Here is a 14,168-nt window from a genome sequence, read left to right on the forward strand (position 1 = left end):
GTGGATGTAGAAGTGTTTAATGAACAGATATTAGAAGTGAAAGCCAAAGAACGCCCAATGTGTGCATAAGTGAAATCCTGGAGAGCAGAAAATGAAATAAAAGAAGAAGGATCCACATGCATTTGAGGAATTGTCTTAGAAATGACGAATGGTGTAGTCCCCTGCATGCAAGTAGTAATATATATTCTGGTAGAGTAGAAATAGAAAGCAAGTAAGTAAATAAATAAGATAATTATATACATGGTAAGTTTTTATGAGAATAAAATTAAATGATTGGGGTGACTGACTTTAGGATACATAATCAAGGGATACATGGTGTGATATCTGAGCTGAGACGTAAAAGTAAGGGAAAAGCAAGAGCAAGCAAACCTCTGAGGCAGAAATGAAGGCCGCGGCGTGACAGCTAAAGATAGGCAAAGCCATTGTAGACCCTCATTTGTTTCTCTGCTAAATGCATGTGGTAGAGTGTGATTCAGAGTATGGGCCGCTTAGAATGGACTGCGAAGATGGCTAGTTTTAGGTTTCGTAGCTCTGTAATGGTTGGGTCCAACCAACAAACAAACCTGTTGCCATAAAGTCGATTCTGAATCAGAGCTACCCAAAATACAACTTCCAAGGCTGTACGTGTTTACAGAACTGATGGCCTCATTGTTCCCTCACACAGTAACTAGTGTGCTGGAACCTCGGACCTTACGTTCGATGTTAGTCTGAGTTGACTAGAAAAATAAATTCATGGACACTCATATATAAGCACTTTATATAAAGAGTAATTGTACATTAAGAAACATCCACAACAACAACAACAGCAAAGAAACATCCCAGCCCACTCCAGATTAAGTCCTCAAGTCCAATATTAGCCCATATGTCTGATACTAATCTATGAAGTCCCCTTCGGACTCACAAAACACATGCAATCACGCTGATGCAGAAAGATCATAGGCCAGTGGGTGGGTGGGAAGTCTTGTGGATCCAGTGGTGGTGGAAGCATCTCAGTGCTGGCAGGGGTCTCCACATGGCTCCTTCAGCCCCCAGGCTCTAGCATAGCTCCGTGTGTCTTGTCTGCAGGAATGTCTTGCAGGGAGTGAGCATCTGTCCTACTTCCAGTGAGCTATTTATCTCCTTGGCGCCTCCAAGTGAGGTCTCAAGCTGCAATGTGATTGACAAGCTAAACTCCACCCCTTCACTCTTTTTTTTTTAAGATTGTATTTTTTTTTTCAATCGTTTTATTAGGGGCTCATACAACTCTTATCACAATCCATACGTACATCAATTGTGTAAAGCACATTTGTACATTCATTGCCCTCATCATTCTCAAAACATTTCTTCTCCATGTAAGGTCCTCATTTTTCTCCTCCCTCCCGCTCACCCCTCCCTCATGAACCCTTGATAATTTATAAATTATTATTTTGTCATATCATACACTGTCTGATGTCTCCCTTCACCCACTTTTCTGTTGTCCGTCCCCCAGGGAGGAGGTTATATGTAGATCCCTGTAATTGGTTTCCCCTTTACACCCCACTCTCCCTCCACCCTCCTGATATCGCCACTCTCAACCACTGGTCCTGAAGGGAGCATCCGTCCTGGAACTGTTTCCAGTTCCTATCTGTACCAGTGTACATCCTCTGGTCTAGCCAGACTGGCAAAGTAGAATTTAGATCATGATAGTGCACCCCTTCTCTCTTAAGTCTCAAATTGACAACATCTATACATGTAACATCTATACAGTCCACCAGTTAACTGACAGTGACTTAATCTGTGCCTTAAATTCCTCATCTGAAAACAAACAGGAACAAATGTTTCTCAGGATTACTGCAAGGAGTAAGTTAATGAATTCTTATAAACCCTTATAGGTGGCACATATAGTAAAATCTCTGCCTTCTGTATGGATTACAACTCTTTACAGAAGGCCAAAATCCTCACAACTGGACCAATAGGTACCGTCATAATAAATGGAGGGAAGGCTCAAGTTGTCAAAGATTTTTTTCTTGCTTGCATTCACAGTAAATGCTCATGGAAGCAGCCACCAAGAGATCAAAAGATGCAATGTATTAGGTAAATCTGCTGCACAAGTATTGAAAAATAAGGATGTTACTTTGAGGAGTAACGTGCACCCGACCCAAGCCATGGTATTTTCGTTTGCCCCATATGCATGTGAAAGTTGGACATTGAGTAAAGAAGCCTGGCGTAGAATTGATGCATTTGAGTTGTGGTGCTAGAGAAGAATATTGAAAATACCATGGACTGATAAAAGGACAAACCACTCTTGTCTTGGAAGAAGTACAGCCAGAGTGCTCCTTAGAGGCAAGGATGCTGGACTGTTATGTGACATACTTTGGCGTGTTGTCAGGAGAGACCAGTTCCTGGAGAAGGACATCACGTTTGGTAAAGTGTGAAGGAGCAGCCATAAAAGAGGAAGGTCTTCAAGGAGGTGGTTTGACAAGGTGCTTGGCTGCAACCAGGGGCTCAAATATGGGAACACTTGCGAGGGTGGCCCAGGACTAGGCAGTGTTTTGTCTGTGGTGCAGAAGGTTGGTGTGGGCCAGAACCTTCTCGATGGCACCTAACAACAACAACAAAATCTCAATGGAGTGTTATTTAATTCATCCTTTAACAGGTCTCGACTTCAGTGTGAGGAATAGCTATAGGAGGAAGAACAGAGGCCAAGGTTTCATTTCGGCTGCTTTTGTAATCACAGGGGGGTTTATAGTAGATCCATCCCAATGTGAAAGAAGAGTGGAGAATCAGAATATATTTGGGGATAATTATTAGAACATGCTGATAGATATACTTAGCATAGTAGATGAAAGAATGACAATGAAGTGCATCCCAGGATTTTTACTTGAATAATTGCTTAGATGATGCTACCATTTACTGATATGGAAAAGGCTGGAAGAAACAGGTCTGGATGGGAGAACAAGAGTAAATGCTCTATCTTGTATATGTTCATTGTCAGACATGCCTTAGCTTTCCCAGCAGTGGACAGATGTACTTATGAGCTCTTTATATAGTCACCAGGACATAAGTAGTGTTTAAAATGATGGAATTTGTTGAGATCCCCATAAAAGAAGACACAGAAGGAGAAGAACTAATGGCTGAACCCGGGGGCACATGAACACGTAGGGTGATGGGGTATATTTAGGAGACTAAAACCGAACGACCAACAAGATGGGAAATTATCTAAGGAAATGTAGTATTAAGAGAGTCAACTAAATTATTTGAGAAGGCAGGGAGTGATTGACTGTGTATAATGCTATTGATACTGAATTATTCATTAGATTTGGTGACTTCACCAAGAACAATTTCGTTGGAGGAGCTTTTAACAGGCGGTTGAAAAAAGAAACAGATGAGATAGGCAGACTGTGCGGTACGTGATTCTTTCATCCGGCAACGTTTCTCTAAGAGGAGCAAAGGAACGTGGCAGTGGAAACACACCATTAACTCAGAAGAAATTTGTTGGTTTCAAGAGGGGAGTTATTTGAGACTGTGGAGAGTGACTGGAAAAGATGAAGAGAAGAAATAAGAAAATTGTGAGAACTTAGAAGATACTCTAGAGCACAAAAGTGTGAAAGGGCTGCCTTTAAGAAAAGCCACAGATAGTACATGGAGAAAGGATTAACACCTGCAGTGAGGCTGTAGGCTAGTTACAAGTGGATGAAGGAACCAAATAAAGGCACCACAAGAATAAAAACCTCGGAAAATAGCCTTATGAATATGAAGGCAAACATCCTCAACAACATACTAACAAGCCAATCTCAAAGCATTTTAAAAGGATCATACAGCATGATCAATGGGATTCGTCCCAAGAATTCAAGTGGGATTCAACATAAGAAAATCACCCAGTGCATTACTAAGGGCAAAAAATAAAACCAGGGAAAAATAACAACACTCATTACTTTGATGCCGAAAGGCATTTGTCAAAAACGAGCATGCTTTCTGCCTGACAGCACTCAGCCAATAAGGAATTGAAGGGGACACCTGCAAGATGATAGCGTGTGTACAAGAACCCACAGGTAATAAATGAGAGGTCACCTTACCCTCATGAGAATAGAAATGATTTAGCAAAAAAAAAATTTTTTTAAGGAAAGCAACAGGTATGCTTTAGGTCATAAAAAAATTGGAACTTTCTTCTAAGAACAATTTCTCTCTTGCTATTACAAATGTAAAATGGCACAGCCACTGTGGAAAATGACCAGGTGCTTCCTCAGAAAGTTGACCATAAAAAACTACCTATGGACCTGGCGATCACAATTCTAGGCATGTCCCCGATGACGTGAACGCACAGGTGGAAATATACCAATGTTCATAACCAAATGTAGAAGCAGCAGACAAATGGGTAAATCAAATGTGGCACATATATATAGTAGAATACTACACAGCTATAAAGAGGAATGAACTTCTGAGGCATGCCACATCATGTTAAAACTTTAAATTATTCTGAGTAAAATTAGTCACAAAAGACAAAAACAGTATGATTTCACTTGTATTAATATATTTTAAAGAGTATTTAATAATTACAAGGGGTCTGAGGAAGCCACGTAAGGGGAAGTTTTTGTTTAGCATGCATTACATTTAAGTTTATAATTTCTAAAAGGATAGTGATGCTGGTTGCACAACATGAAAAATGGAACTAATATAACAGAATTATACATGTAGAAATTGTGGACTTAGTGAATATTTTGTTGCGTATTTTCACTACAATTTTTTTGAAGCACAGCCAATATCATCCTTAATGGTGAAAGACTGAAAGCCTCGTTCAATCAAGAACAAGACGGGAATACCCACTTTTGCCCTAGCTAGTCAGCTTTTTATTGGAAGTTCTAGCCAGAGCAATTGGTCAATAAAAGAAAAGGTGTTCAGACAGGAAAAGAAGTTGATCTACTTTTATTCACAAATGACATGATCCTTTTTAATCTAGCTGTGTGCTTTTTACAAGCAATGCACCTAAAATCAAACTATGTTAACAGTTGAAAACAGAGTCAGAAAAAGATACTCAGGGCAACTGTTAATGGAAAGAAAGTACAATACATATCCGTGAAATAGAGGGTTCAAAAGAAAAATGAAAGTACACAGATAAAATTGGCAAGGGCTCTCTTAGCACCACCTATCACCCAAACCCACTGTTTGCTATCAAGTAGCTTCCAACTTTGTGACCCTATTTGGGGTTCCGAGGCTATGCACCTTTGCAGGAGCAGAGAGGTTCCTCAAGAGAAAGATGAAGCGAACAAGATTGCTTTAAAAAAAATTATTTTTTAACCTTAAAAAAATGTGTAAGGAGATCTCCCTGCCATGAAGTCACGCTGACTCTGGTTTCAGAGACTGGAACTATGTGTGAGGGTAGAAAGCTCAGTCTTTGTCCCATGGAGCTGCTGGTGGTTTTGAACCACCGACCATGTGGCTCACAGTCTAATGCCTAAACACTACACCACCAGGGTGTACATATCACAGTAAGGATATAGGAAGTTTAAATGACGCGTATGCTCTGATAGTGTTGTCATACCATAGAGTCCATTGCAACGGCTGACAATCCTTTGCACGACAGAATGAAACGGTCAGCCCTGCGCTGTCCTCACCGTTGGTCCCGTGTTTGAACCCATTGTTGCAGCCACTGTCAATCCATCTTGTTGAAGGCCTTCCTTTCTTCCTGCCCCTCTACTTTATCAAGCACGATGCTCTAACGGCTTCATGTATCACCAACAAAAAGAGCAGCGCTATCTTAAAGCCCTGCTGCCATTAAGCACACTCTCAGACTACAGACCACAGCTCCGCTCTCCCTCTTGGCTCAGACCTTGGCTGAGTTCCTCCTGATTCCCTGCCCTGTGTGGCTCTTCCTCTCCTCACCCCTCCCCCAGTCCTGCCACCACTCCACCCCCTAACTTCTTTCTCTGTTATCACAGAAATTGATAGCCTCTTCCCCAATGCCTTCCCCTCCTTGTCTGGCCTCTCAGGGCAGATCCTTCCCTTTTGAGGCCAAATTTCCAATTCTTTAACAAGCACGATGCCTTCCCCACAGCACAGAGATCGAGAGACTATGTTTAGAACAAAACACACCTGGAAGAATACGTTAAAATGAGATCAAGGGATATTCACAGGTGCTAGTTTTTATCCCGTTGCAATAGTATTTTGGGGAAGACATTTAAAATAAGGTGTGAGAGGAATTTGTACAGTGCAGTTTTACATTCTTCCCTTTATTCCCATCTGCTTGTCTAAAGATGAGAATGAATGCAGGACCAAGGCAGGCATCTGTGAAAATGGGCGTTGTACAAACATCATTGGGAGCTATCGGTGCGAATGTAATGAAGGGTTCCAGCTAAGTTCTTCTGGGACTGAATGTCTTGGTAAGTGTTTGTACATCTGTATTTTACTTGACAAATGGAACATCTGTTTTATGATACCATTACAGAAGAGGTCTACATATTTATCATGGTCTGCTAGGAAAGGTCCCCAGTCCAAGTATTCTCTGACCTTTTCCTAAGGGACACATACATCCATTAAAATGATGGATTTGAATATATGTGTATGTCATACGCATACCTATGTGTAATGTCAATAATGATCTCAGATGGCTTTTTCAAGATGAAGATTAATTAAGCCTGGTGGAAAATGTGACTTTAGTCAGTCAATAAAACTGACATTGGGATGATTTAATTCTAAAAGAAAATATTTGCGATATGAGGTAAGTTCTGCCGATATTAATGCAAAGTAAATGCAAACTTTAAAAAACTGCAGTGAGGCTCAGTTTTTATTAGATTGCTTTGAAAATTAATTTCTTACAGCAAGTGCAAATCTCCGGTATTATGTTGTACTTTAGTACTAAAGTGCAAATTGTCTAAACCAGCTGTTCTCAACCTTGGGGTCACGAGCCCTTTGAGGGTCAAACGATCCTTTCACCAGGGTCACCCGATTCATAACAGTAGCAAAATGACAGTTATGAAGTAGCAACAAAAATAATTTTATGGTTTGAGGTCACCGCAATATGAGGAACTGTATGAAAGGGTCGCAGCATTGGGAAGGTCGAGCACCACTGGTCCAAGCCATCTTCGTTGTGAGCAAGCAAATAAGGATGGGCTGGTAACCAAGGAACGGGAAATTGGAGCACAGCCTCGATTGTTGGCCTCCTCGTTTGATAGGGCTCAGAAGATGCTGTTTTGTTGTTGTATTCAGCTTGTTGTTGTTGCTTTTCAGAGGGAGAGCATCTGCTCCCCATCCTAGAAAAAACATTAGCCAAGAAACTATATCTTGGGTTTTTTTGGTGTCTTTTTTTTCTTCAGTCTAAACATTTACGAACAATCATGTAGGAAATAAAACCTGCAGTGGACATGTGCTTTGTATTCCCATCAGGAAGTCTTGCTGCTGTGATTGATTACTTGGCTTATTTACATCAGAGAAGCACCCTTGTTTGTACAAAGAGATATTTGCTCAGTCTGAATGAGCCATCCCTTCATTGTACAGGTGGCTAGATGGAAAACCTACCTAGCTCATCTCATCACCTCGAATGAGCTTTCAGAAACAAATCCCTACACTCACTTATTTATTTAAACAGAAGTAGCTCTATCTTCTTTTCCTTTCACTTGAATTCTATAAGGTGGTAGTTCAACAGCATTTAGCTGCTAGTGGATTGAAGAAACAAAAAAAAAAGTCTCCAATATAGTATCACTACCTGTCAAATCTAATAACTCATAGTGAAAGAAAGCTCTCTCCAAGGTTCCCTCCATCAAAAGGTTATAATCACTAAGCTGGCTTAAGTGGCCTGTGTGTCCTAGAGAATACGTGTTTTAAGCAGTTGCTGAAAGGTGTCCTATTTGATTTGAAAATCAGGATAAGGAGGAGTGTCAGTTCTATGACAGGTGGGTTTTCTACTTCCTCGTTTCAGACAATCGGCAGGGCCTCTGCTTTGCAGAGGTATTGCAGACCATGTGTCAAATGGCTTCCAGCAGCCGAAATCTTGTCACAAAGTCAGAGTGCTGTTGTGATGGTGGGCGAGGCTGGGGCCACCAGTGTGAGCTGTGCCCACTGCCTGGAACTGCCCAGTACAAAAAAATATGTCCTCATGGTCCAGGATACACCACTGATGGCAGAGGTAAGGGGTTGAGGAAATGCATGCATGCTATCAATTTGATGAATGTAACTAGTTCAGTTTAAAAATCCCAATTCTGCCTTACAAATCTGGCTAGACCAGAGCAGGTACACAGGTACAGATCAGAGCAGGACAGAAAAACCCCTCAGTACCAATAATGAGAGTAGAGATGCCAGAAGGGGAAGGGAAAGGTGAGGGAGAAAGGGGGGGACCGATCAGAACAATCTACACATAACCCCCTCCCTGAGGGACAGACAACAGATAAGTGGGTGAAGAGAGACATCAGACAGTGTAAGACATGAAAAATAATAATAATTTATAAATTATCAAGGGTTTGTGAGAGAGGGAGGGTTGGAGAGGGAGGGGAAAAATGAGTTGATACCAAGGGCTCAAGTAGAAAGAAAATGTTTTGAGAATGATGATGACAACAAATGTACAAATGTGCTTGACACAATGGATGTATGCTGGATTGTGATAAGAGTCGTACTAGCCCCAATAAAATGACTTAAAGAAGAGAGGGAGAAGGGAATAGAGGTGAAATAGTAAGACCTGAGATAGCTTATTAGAGTATGCGTGAGTGAGTATATATGTGTGTGTGCGCGCTCATGTGTATGCATGCGCATATTTGTGCAGGTGTAGAAAAAATATTCCAATTCTATAGAGACTTTGGAAATGTTAATATTCATAGAAAACCTAAGAGATAGAATTGGATATTAATCACTTTTAAATAAGCGAGGGAATTGAAACAGAAAGCTAAGATTATAATATGTAATTTGCCCAAAGTAATACTCTTTTAGGAAACAGACCCAGGAATGAAGCAAATCTGTCTGATCTCAAAGAGCACGCTTAAAAGTGCGGCTTAACCCTCAAATGATACTTGTTTGATTTCAGTAAATAGTGTCCTCCTTCGGAATGTTCTCAGGAACCCATTCTGCTGACATTTTCATGAGTTCCCAAATCTCCTGACAGACCTCTGGTTTCCATTTTTTTTGTACAACTACTTAGCAAACTAGTATCTCAGAGAGCACCATTTTCTTCCTCTGCAAATCCCCTGCCTACACGTTTGTTTTACTAATTACATCCTCACTTAGAGTGGGAATTTCTACAAATGTGAAGCCGGGCTACGGGGAATTATCACAAACTGAATTCCAAATTAGTTGAACTTCAAAAAAAGAGATTTTTATAGCTCAAAGATAATTCGTGATTATATCAGTCAAGCAGAGCTTTCAACACAGCCTGCCTTGGTTTACTTTCTTCCATCAGCACAAATAAATGTTCTCTCCCTTCCATACTGGTGAGTCTCCCAAAGGATGAAAGGGCGCCCTGTTAGCGTCATCGTGCGAGTGCGTGTTGGTTCATCGGCAGCTCATCTCAGTTACTTCTCTGAGTTCCCACGCCGTGTCACACACTTGCATCTCTGCCTCTTGACCCGCAGATATCGATGAGTGTAAAGTCATGCCAAACCTCTGCGCCAATGGTCAGTGCATCAACACCATGGGCTCGTCGCGCTGCTTCTGCGAGCTCGGCTACACCACAGACCTCAGCGGCACCTCTTGTGTTGGTAAGGCGAGGTCCTTTGGCATCTGAGGCTGTGTCAGCCACCAGCTCATACTAGCCACGTCACGTCCTGTTAGCAGGCTGTCGTTAGAAGCTTTGAAATGTGCCAGATGCATGAAATGATGTGATTCCTCTCAATCATGCAGTTCTTAGTAGTAGAGCAGTTATCTCCTGGCCAGTATTATGGAAAACAGACTGTTCAGTTAATCAAGAAAGCCTCTTCAATCAGAGGAGCTTTTATAAAAAGTATAAAAAGGCTTTTACATTTTTATTGTAATGTATCAGATATGTTTATTTGACATATTTTTGACAAATGATGAGAATTTCTCATTGTAGATTAATGTGTGCTTATTCCTCATCACCTTTTGTTTTGTTTTCACCTAAAGCATACTAGTTAGGCACCATACAAAATGTCCATTTGCAAAGCAGTCTTACTACAGTATCATAGCAGCTCCAGGTACATAAGGATAAGAAAATGCCCATCCTCATCACCTGTGTGAGTGTGTCCCAACCTAAGGGGCTCATCTTCTGGCACTATATCCGTCGGTCTCCACTGCTGTCTATGAGGCTCTCATTGACTGATCCTTCCCCCTCCCCCCAGAAGTAGACCCACCAGGTGCTTTTTCCTAGTCTGATTTAGTGTGGAAGTTCTATTGAAACCTGCCTACCTGGGTGGTCCTGCTAGTATTTGAAATAACTGTGTCATAGCTTCCAACAGGACAGCACCATGCAAGTCATCATAGTGCAACAAAGTTTGACAGGCAAGAGAAGATATGGAGTGAGATGCCTTTTGACCTGGTATAGGTGGTTAGAAAAGAAGGAGAGGTTAGTGGAACCTGGAAGTGGAAAGCTGTGTACAGAGGACAGCCTTAAGAGGAGCTATAATCTCTAGTCAGATGACACAAGCAGCCAGTACCCACATTGGGGGAGGGAGTTGTGGGAATGAGGGCCAACCAGAAGGCAAAGGGCAAGCTCTCTTGCTGCCGGTGTCCATCCAGATTGGCCTCCTGATTCTAGAACAGAGTGAAGAATGGATCTGGAGGAGCAAGTGAGAGATTTCCAGCTCGGTCTGTGCTCCAGCAAGATGGTTAGGGGAACATCAGTGAAGAGAGTTGATTACAAGAACATCAACCACATTCAAGTGTTAAAGAAACTAACAGTTCTCTCCAAGTTCAGTGAGAGACCCTGGTGGGCACAAGTGGTAAACACACTTAGCTACGAATGAAAAGGTAGGTGGTTCTAATCCACCCAGAAGGGCCTTAGAAGAAAGGTCAGATGATGAACTTGCAAAAGATGAAGCCACTAGATGCCTTATGGAGCTCAGTTCTCCTGTGAAATGCATGAGGAGGACGTGAGTTGGAGTCAGCTCAGGGACAAGCCATTAGTTGATGATGAGTGAGCGATTCTCATGTCGTACACCAACTAATCATGTAAAGTATGTAGGGGAGCTTTCTTTTAACTTAGACATTTGTCTAAATGTTGTCATATTCACACTAGGACCATAGACTGATCTACAAAGTAGTCTATATTATTACTTTCAGCAAAATTATTCCGGACATCGTTTTTCTCTGATTGCTTTCCTTTTTAAAGATTGCACAGGGAAAGCAAAACTAACTAAGCCTTAGGATGCTAACCCCAAGGCCAGCCGTTCTGTGGTAGAAAGAGGAGCCTGCCTGCTCCTGTACAGAATGGCAGTCACGGAAAGGCTATGGAGCAGTGCGCTCGGTCTTGCTGAGTCACTGTGAGTCCAGGTCAAGTTGACTGCACTGGGTTGGGTTGGCTTTGGGATGGAGGCAAGAAGTAAACTGGTTATTTCTTTTAACCCGGAAATTAACCTGCAAATCATTTTTGCTTAGATCTAGATGAATGTTCCCAGTCCCCCAAACCATGCAACTTCATCTGCAAGAACACTGAAGGAAGTTACCAGTGCTCTTGTCCACGGGGCTATGTCCTACAAGAGGATGGAAAGACGTGCAGAGGTGAGCGAAGCATCTGGCGATTGGGCTCTGGGCCTCACTCGGTTCTCTCAGCCTTGAATGCTAAGAGCATCTATTGCTCATAGAAAATTACACCGAAGGACCAGTGGTGAAGGCAGAGACCCTCAAAACCAAGTTCTACCATACGTTGCTTCCTAGAGCGAGCAGCACAACTGAACCAGTCAAGCCAAACAAGGCCAAAGCTTTGTCGGGAAAGAGTTATGAGAAAATAATCACAGTGAAATTTTTAGGGAGTTGCTTACCTGCTATTTCGTGTCCTGGTGGCGTAGATGGCGACACATCGAACTGAAGAAGTTCAAACCCCGCCAGGCGCACTTGAAGAGAAAGAGGGAGCTGTCTGCTCCAAGAATTAAAGTCTAGGAGCCCCAGTTCTATCCCGTAGAGTTCCTGTGAATTAGAATAGAGTCGATGGCAGTGGTTGAGTGCCTGAGATGCTCTTTATCTGTACCCCATACGTTCTGCAGAAAATTGTAAAAGAACGGGTCATTCTTTTGCCAATGTTAAATTGGCAAAGTATTAAGCTCAGGTATATATTAAACTAGCTTTAATGCCATACTTCTATATTCAGTTTTACAGTAAGCTTCATTATCAAATAAACAGACTAGGAAAATTCTTAATTATATTTTTGAAATGATTATTTGAAATAAAATTAGGTTTTGCTTCCAGGAAATACAGAAAATTAAAGCATCAAGTAAAGCTCTTCCTTTGTACCTGTTCGCTAAACAAATAGAAGTCAATGTAATTTAGCATATTGTTTATAAATGACTACAGTGGAACTGTATTTAAGTTAGCAACAAAGTAGTCCATCTTATTGAGTCTGATAGATTTATTTGAAATATATTTTGTTACTCTAGGTTTCAACATGGCCCAAATCTGATTTTGAGTTTTCTATTACTGGATGCCAAAATCAACACCTTTTATGCCTAGCGTTATGTAGATGCTATGTTTTTGCCCTCTCTGGTGTTTGTAATGGATGTGGAGACTCTGACTCAGTATTGGTGTTAGGAGCTTTGTCAAGTCCATGTTCTCTGTAATAGGTCTGAATAAGTGGCCGTGCAAAACTGCAGGCAATGCCAGAATTATATAAACATTGGGCCTTAGTTTTGAGAACAGTTTATGGAAACCCCTGTTATTCAGCTATTCAACTTCTTAATTTTATAAAAAGAAAACCCGCTTTGAGGAGCTGTAGTATTTGTACTACTCATGTGTTTGAGATGAAACTGCTCACCAAATGTGTGTGGAAAACTATAAGAGTTCCCACCAAAATGCTTCCGTCAGCCTTGTTCTCCTGTGGCTTCACCAGAAGGGGTGAGCGTCCAGGTAACTGGCTTCTCTTTCATCATTCCAGACCTCGACGAATGTCAGGCCAAGCAGCACAACTGCCAGTTCCTCTGTGTGAACACCCTAGGGGGGTTTACCTGCAAATGCCCACCTGGTTTCACACAGCACCACACAGCGTGTATTGGTAAGCCGTAACCCCAAATTGGAATGTTGTGGACTTTTGGTTGATTCTTTTTTTTTTTTTTTAATCCACATTGAAAATGACAGACAGAATGACGTCCCAGTACTAGGAAGAAAGGCCTGGCAATCTACTTCTGAAACTTAGCCAATGAAACCTTGCGACTCGCATCACGGCAGGATATTGTTCAATATTGTGCTGGGAGCCCGGCCCAGGGGAACCGGGGGCGGGGGTGGTGGGGGACAGTCAGCCCTGGAGGGGTCGTGGTTGTAAAGTGGCTGCAAACCACAATGTCAGGAGCGGGAGACCACCAGCCAGCTGCTCCCTTGCTGCGTCAGCCGGCGTGGACTAGAGAAACAAATCCATAGAGACACGTGTATGAGAGAGTTTTATATAAAGAGGAACTGTGCATTAGACAACACCCCAACCCAATCCTGTCCAAGCCCATAAATCTGATGTTAGTCCATATGTCCGATGCCATTCTATAAAGCCCTCTTCAGACTCACGAAACACATGCAGTGATGCCGAGTGCAGGATGATCACAGGCCAGTGGGTACAAAGTCTTTGGACTCAGTGGCATTGTAAGCATCTCAGCGCTGGCAGGGTCTCCAAGTGTCTTCTCCATTTCCCAGGGCACGGGGTGGATCAGCATAGTGCCATGTGTCTTGTCAGGTCTTGTCAGTAGAGCGTCTCTCAGAGTGAGCAGAGAGAGAATCTGTCTTCTGCCTCCAAGGAGGAATACCAGAGTTCCCAGAATTCTCAGGAAAGGGTCATGCCCACACAGAGACCTCATTGGTTTTATCTTGATTGACAGGCCAGACTCTAACCCTTCACTCGTAATCCTCTCAAATTGGCACCAGATTCTGTAACTCCCACAGTACGAGAAAGAAGGGGCTCTCTACTCCCATAAATAGTTACAGTCTTGGAAACTTGCTGGGGTCGTTCTACCCTGTCCTATAAAGTTGCTGTGCATCTGCATCGACTTGATGGCAATGAGTTTTTTTGAGTTTGTTGTGTTGGAAAGTGACCCCCCCTCCAACACACACACACACACACACACACACACACACACACACACACA

At 42.2% G+C, this 14,168-nt stretch overlaps 1 protein-coding gene across 1 annotated transcript in view; it reads left to right on the forward strand.

Annotated features, from left to right (window-relative positions):
• FBN2 (fibrillin 2) overlaps positions 1 to 14,168 on the forward strand; it is a 266,701-nt gene that overhangs the window by 237,808 nt on the left and 14,725 nt on the right. The window contains exons 56-60 of the mRNA XM_004696589.2: positions 6,210 to 6,335; positions 7,871 to 8,077; positions 9,510 to 9,635; positions 11,488 to 11,610; positions 12,977 to 13,093. Coding sequence (XP_004696646.1) covers positions 6,210 to 6,335; positions 7,871 to 8,077; positions 9,510 to 9,635; positions 11,488 to 11,610; positions 12,977 to 13,093 — 699 coding nt within the window. The remainder of the gene's footprint in view (positions 1 to 6,209; positions 6,336 to 7,870; positions 8,078 to 9,509; positions 9,636 to 11,487; positions 11,611 to 12,976; positions 13,094 to 14,168) is intronic.

The sequence above is a fragment of the Echinops telfairi genome, unplaced genomic scaffold, assembly GCF_000313985.2.
Source record: "Echinops telfairi isolate 266 unplaced genomic scaffold, ASM31398v2 ScPeMD7_7469;HRSCAF=8507_1, whole genome shotgun sequence".
In the NCBI taxonomy this organism is placed as follows: Eukaryota; Metazoa; Chordata; class Mammalia; order Afrosoricida; family Tenrecidae; genus Echinops; species Echinops telfairi.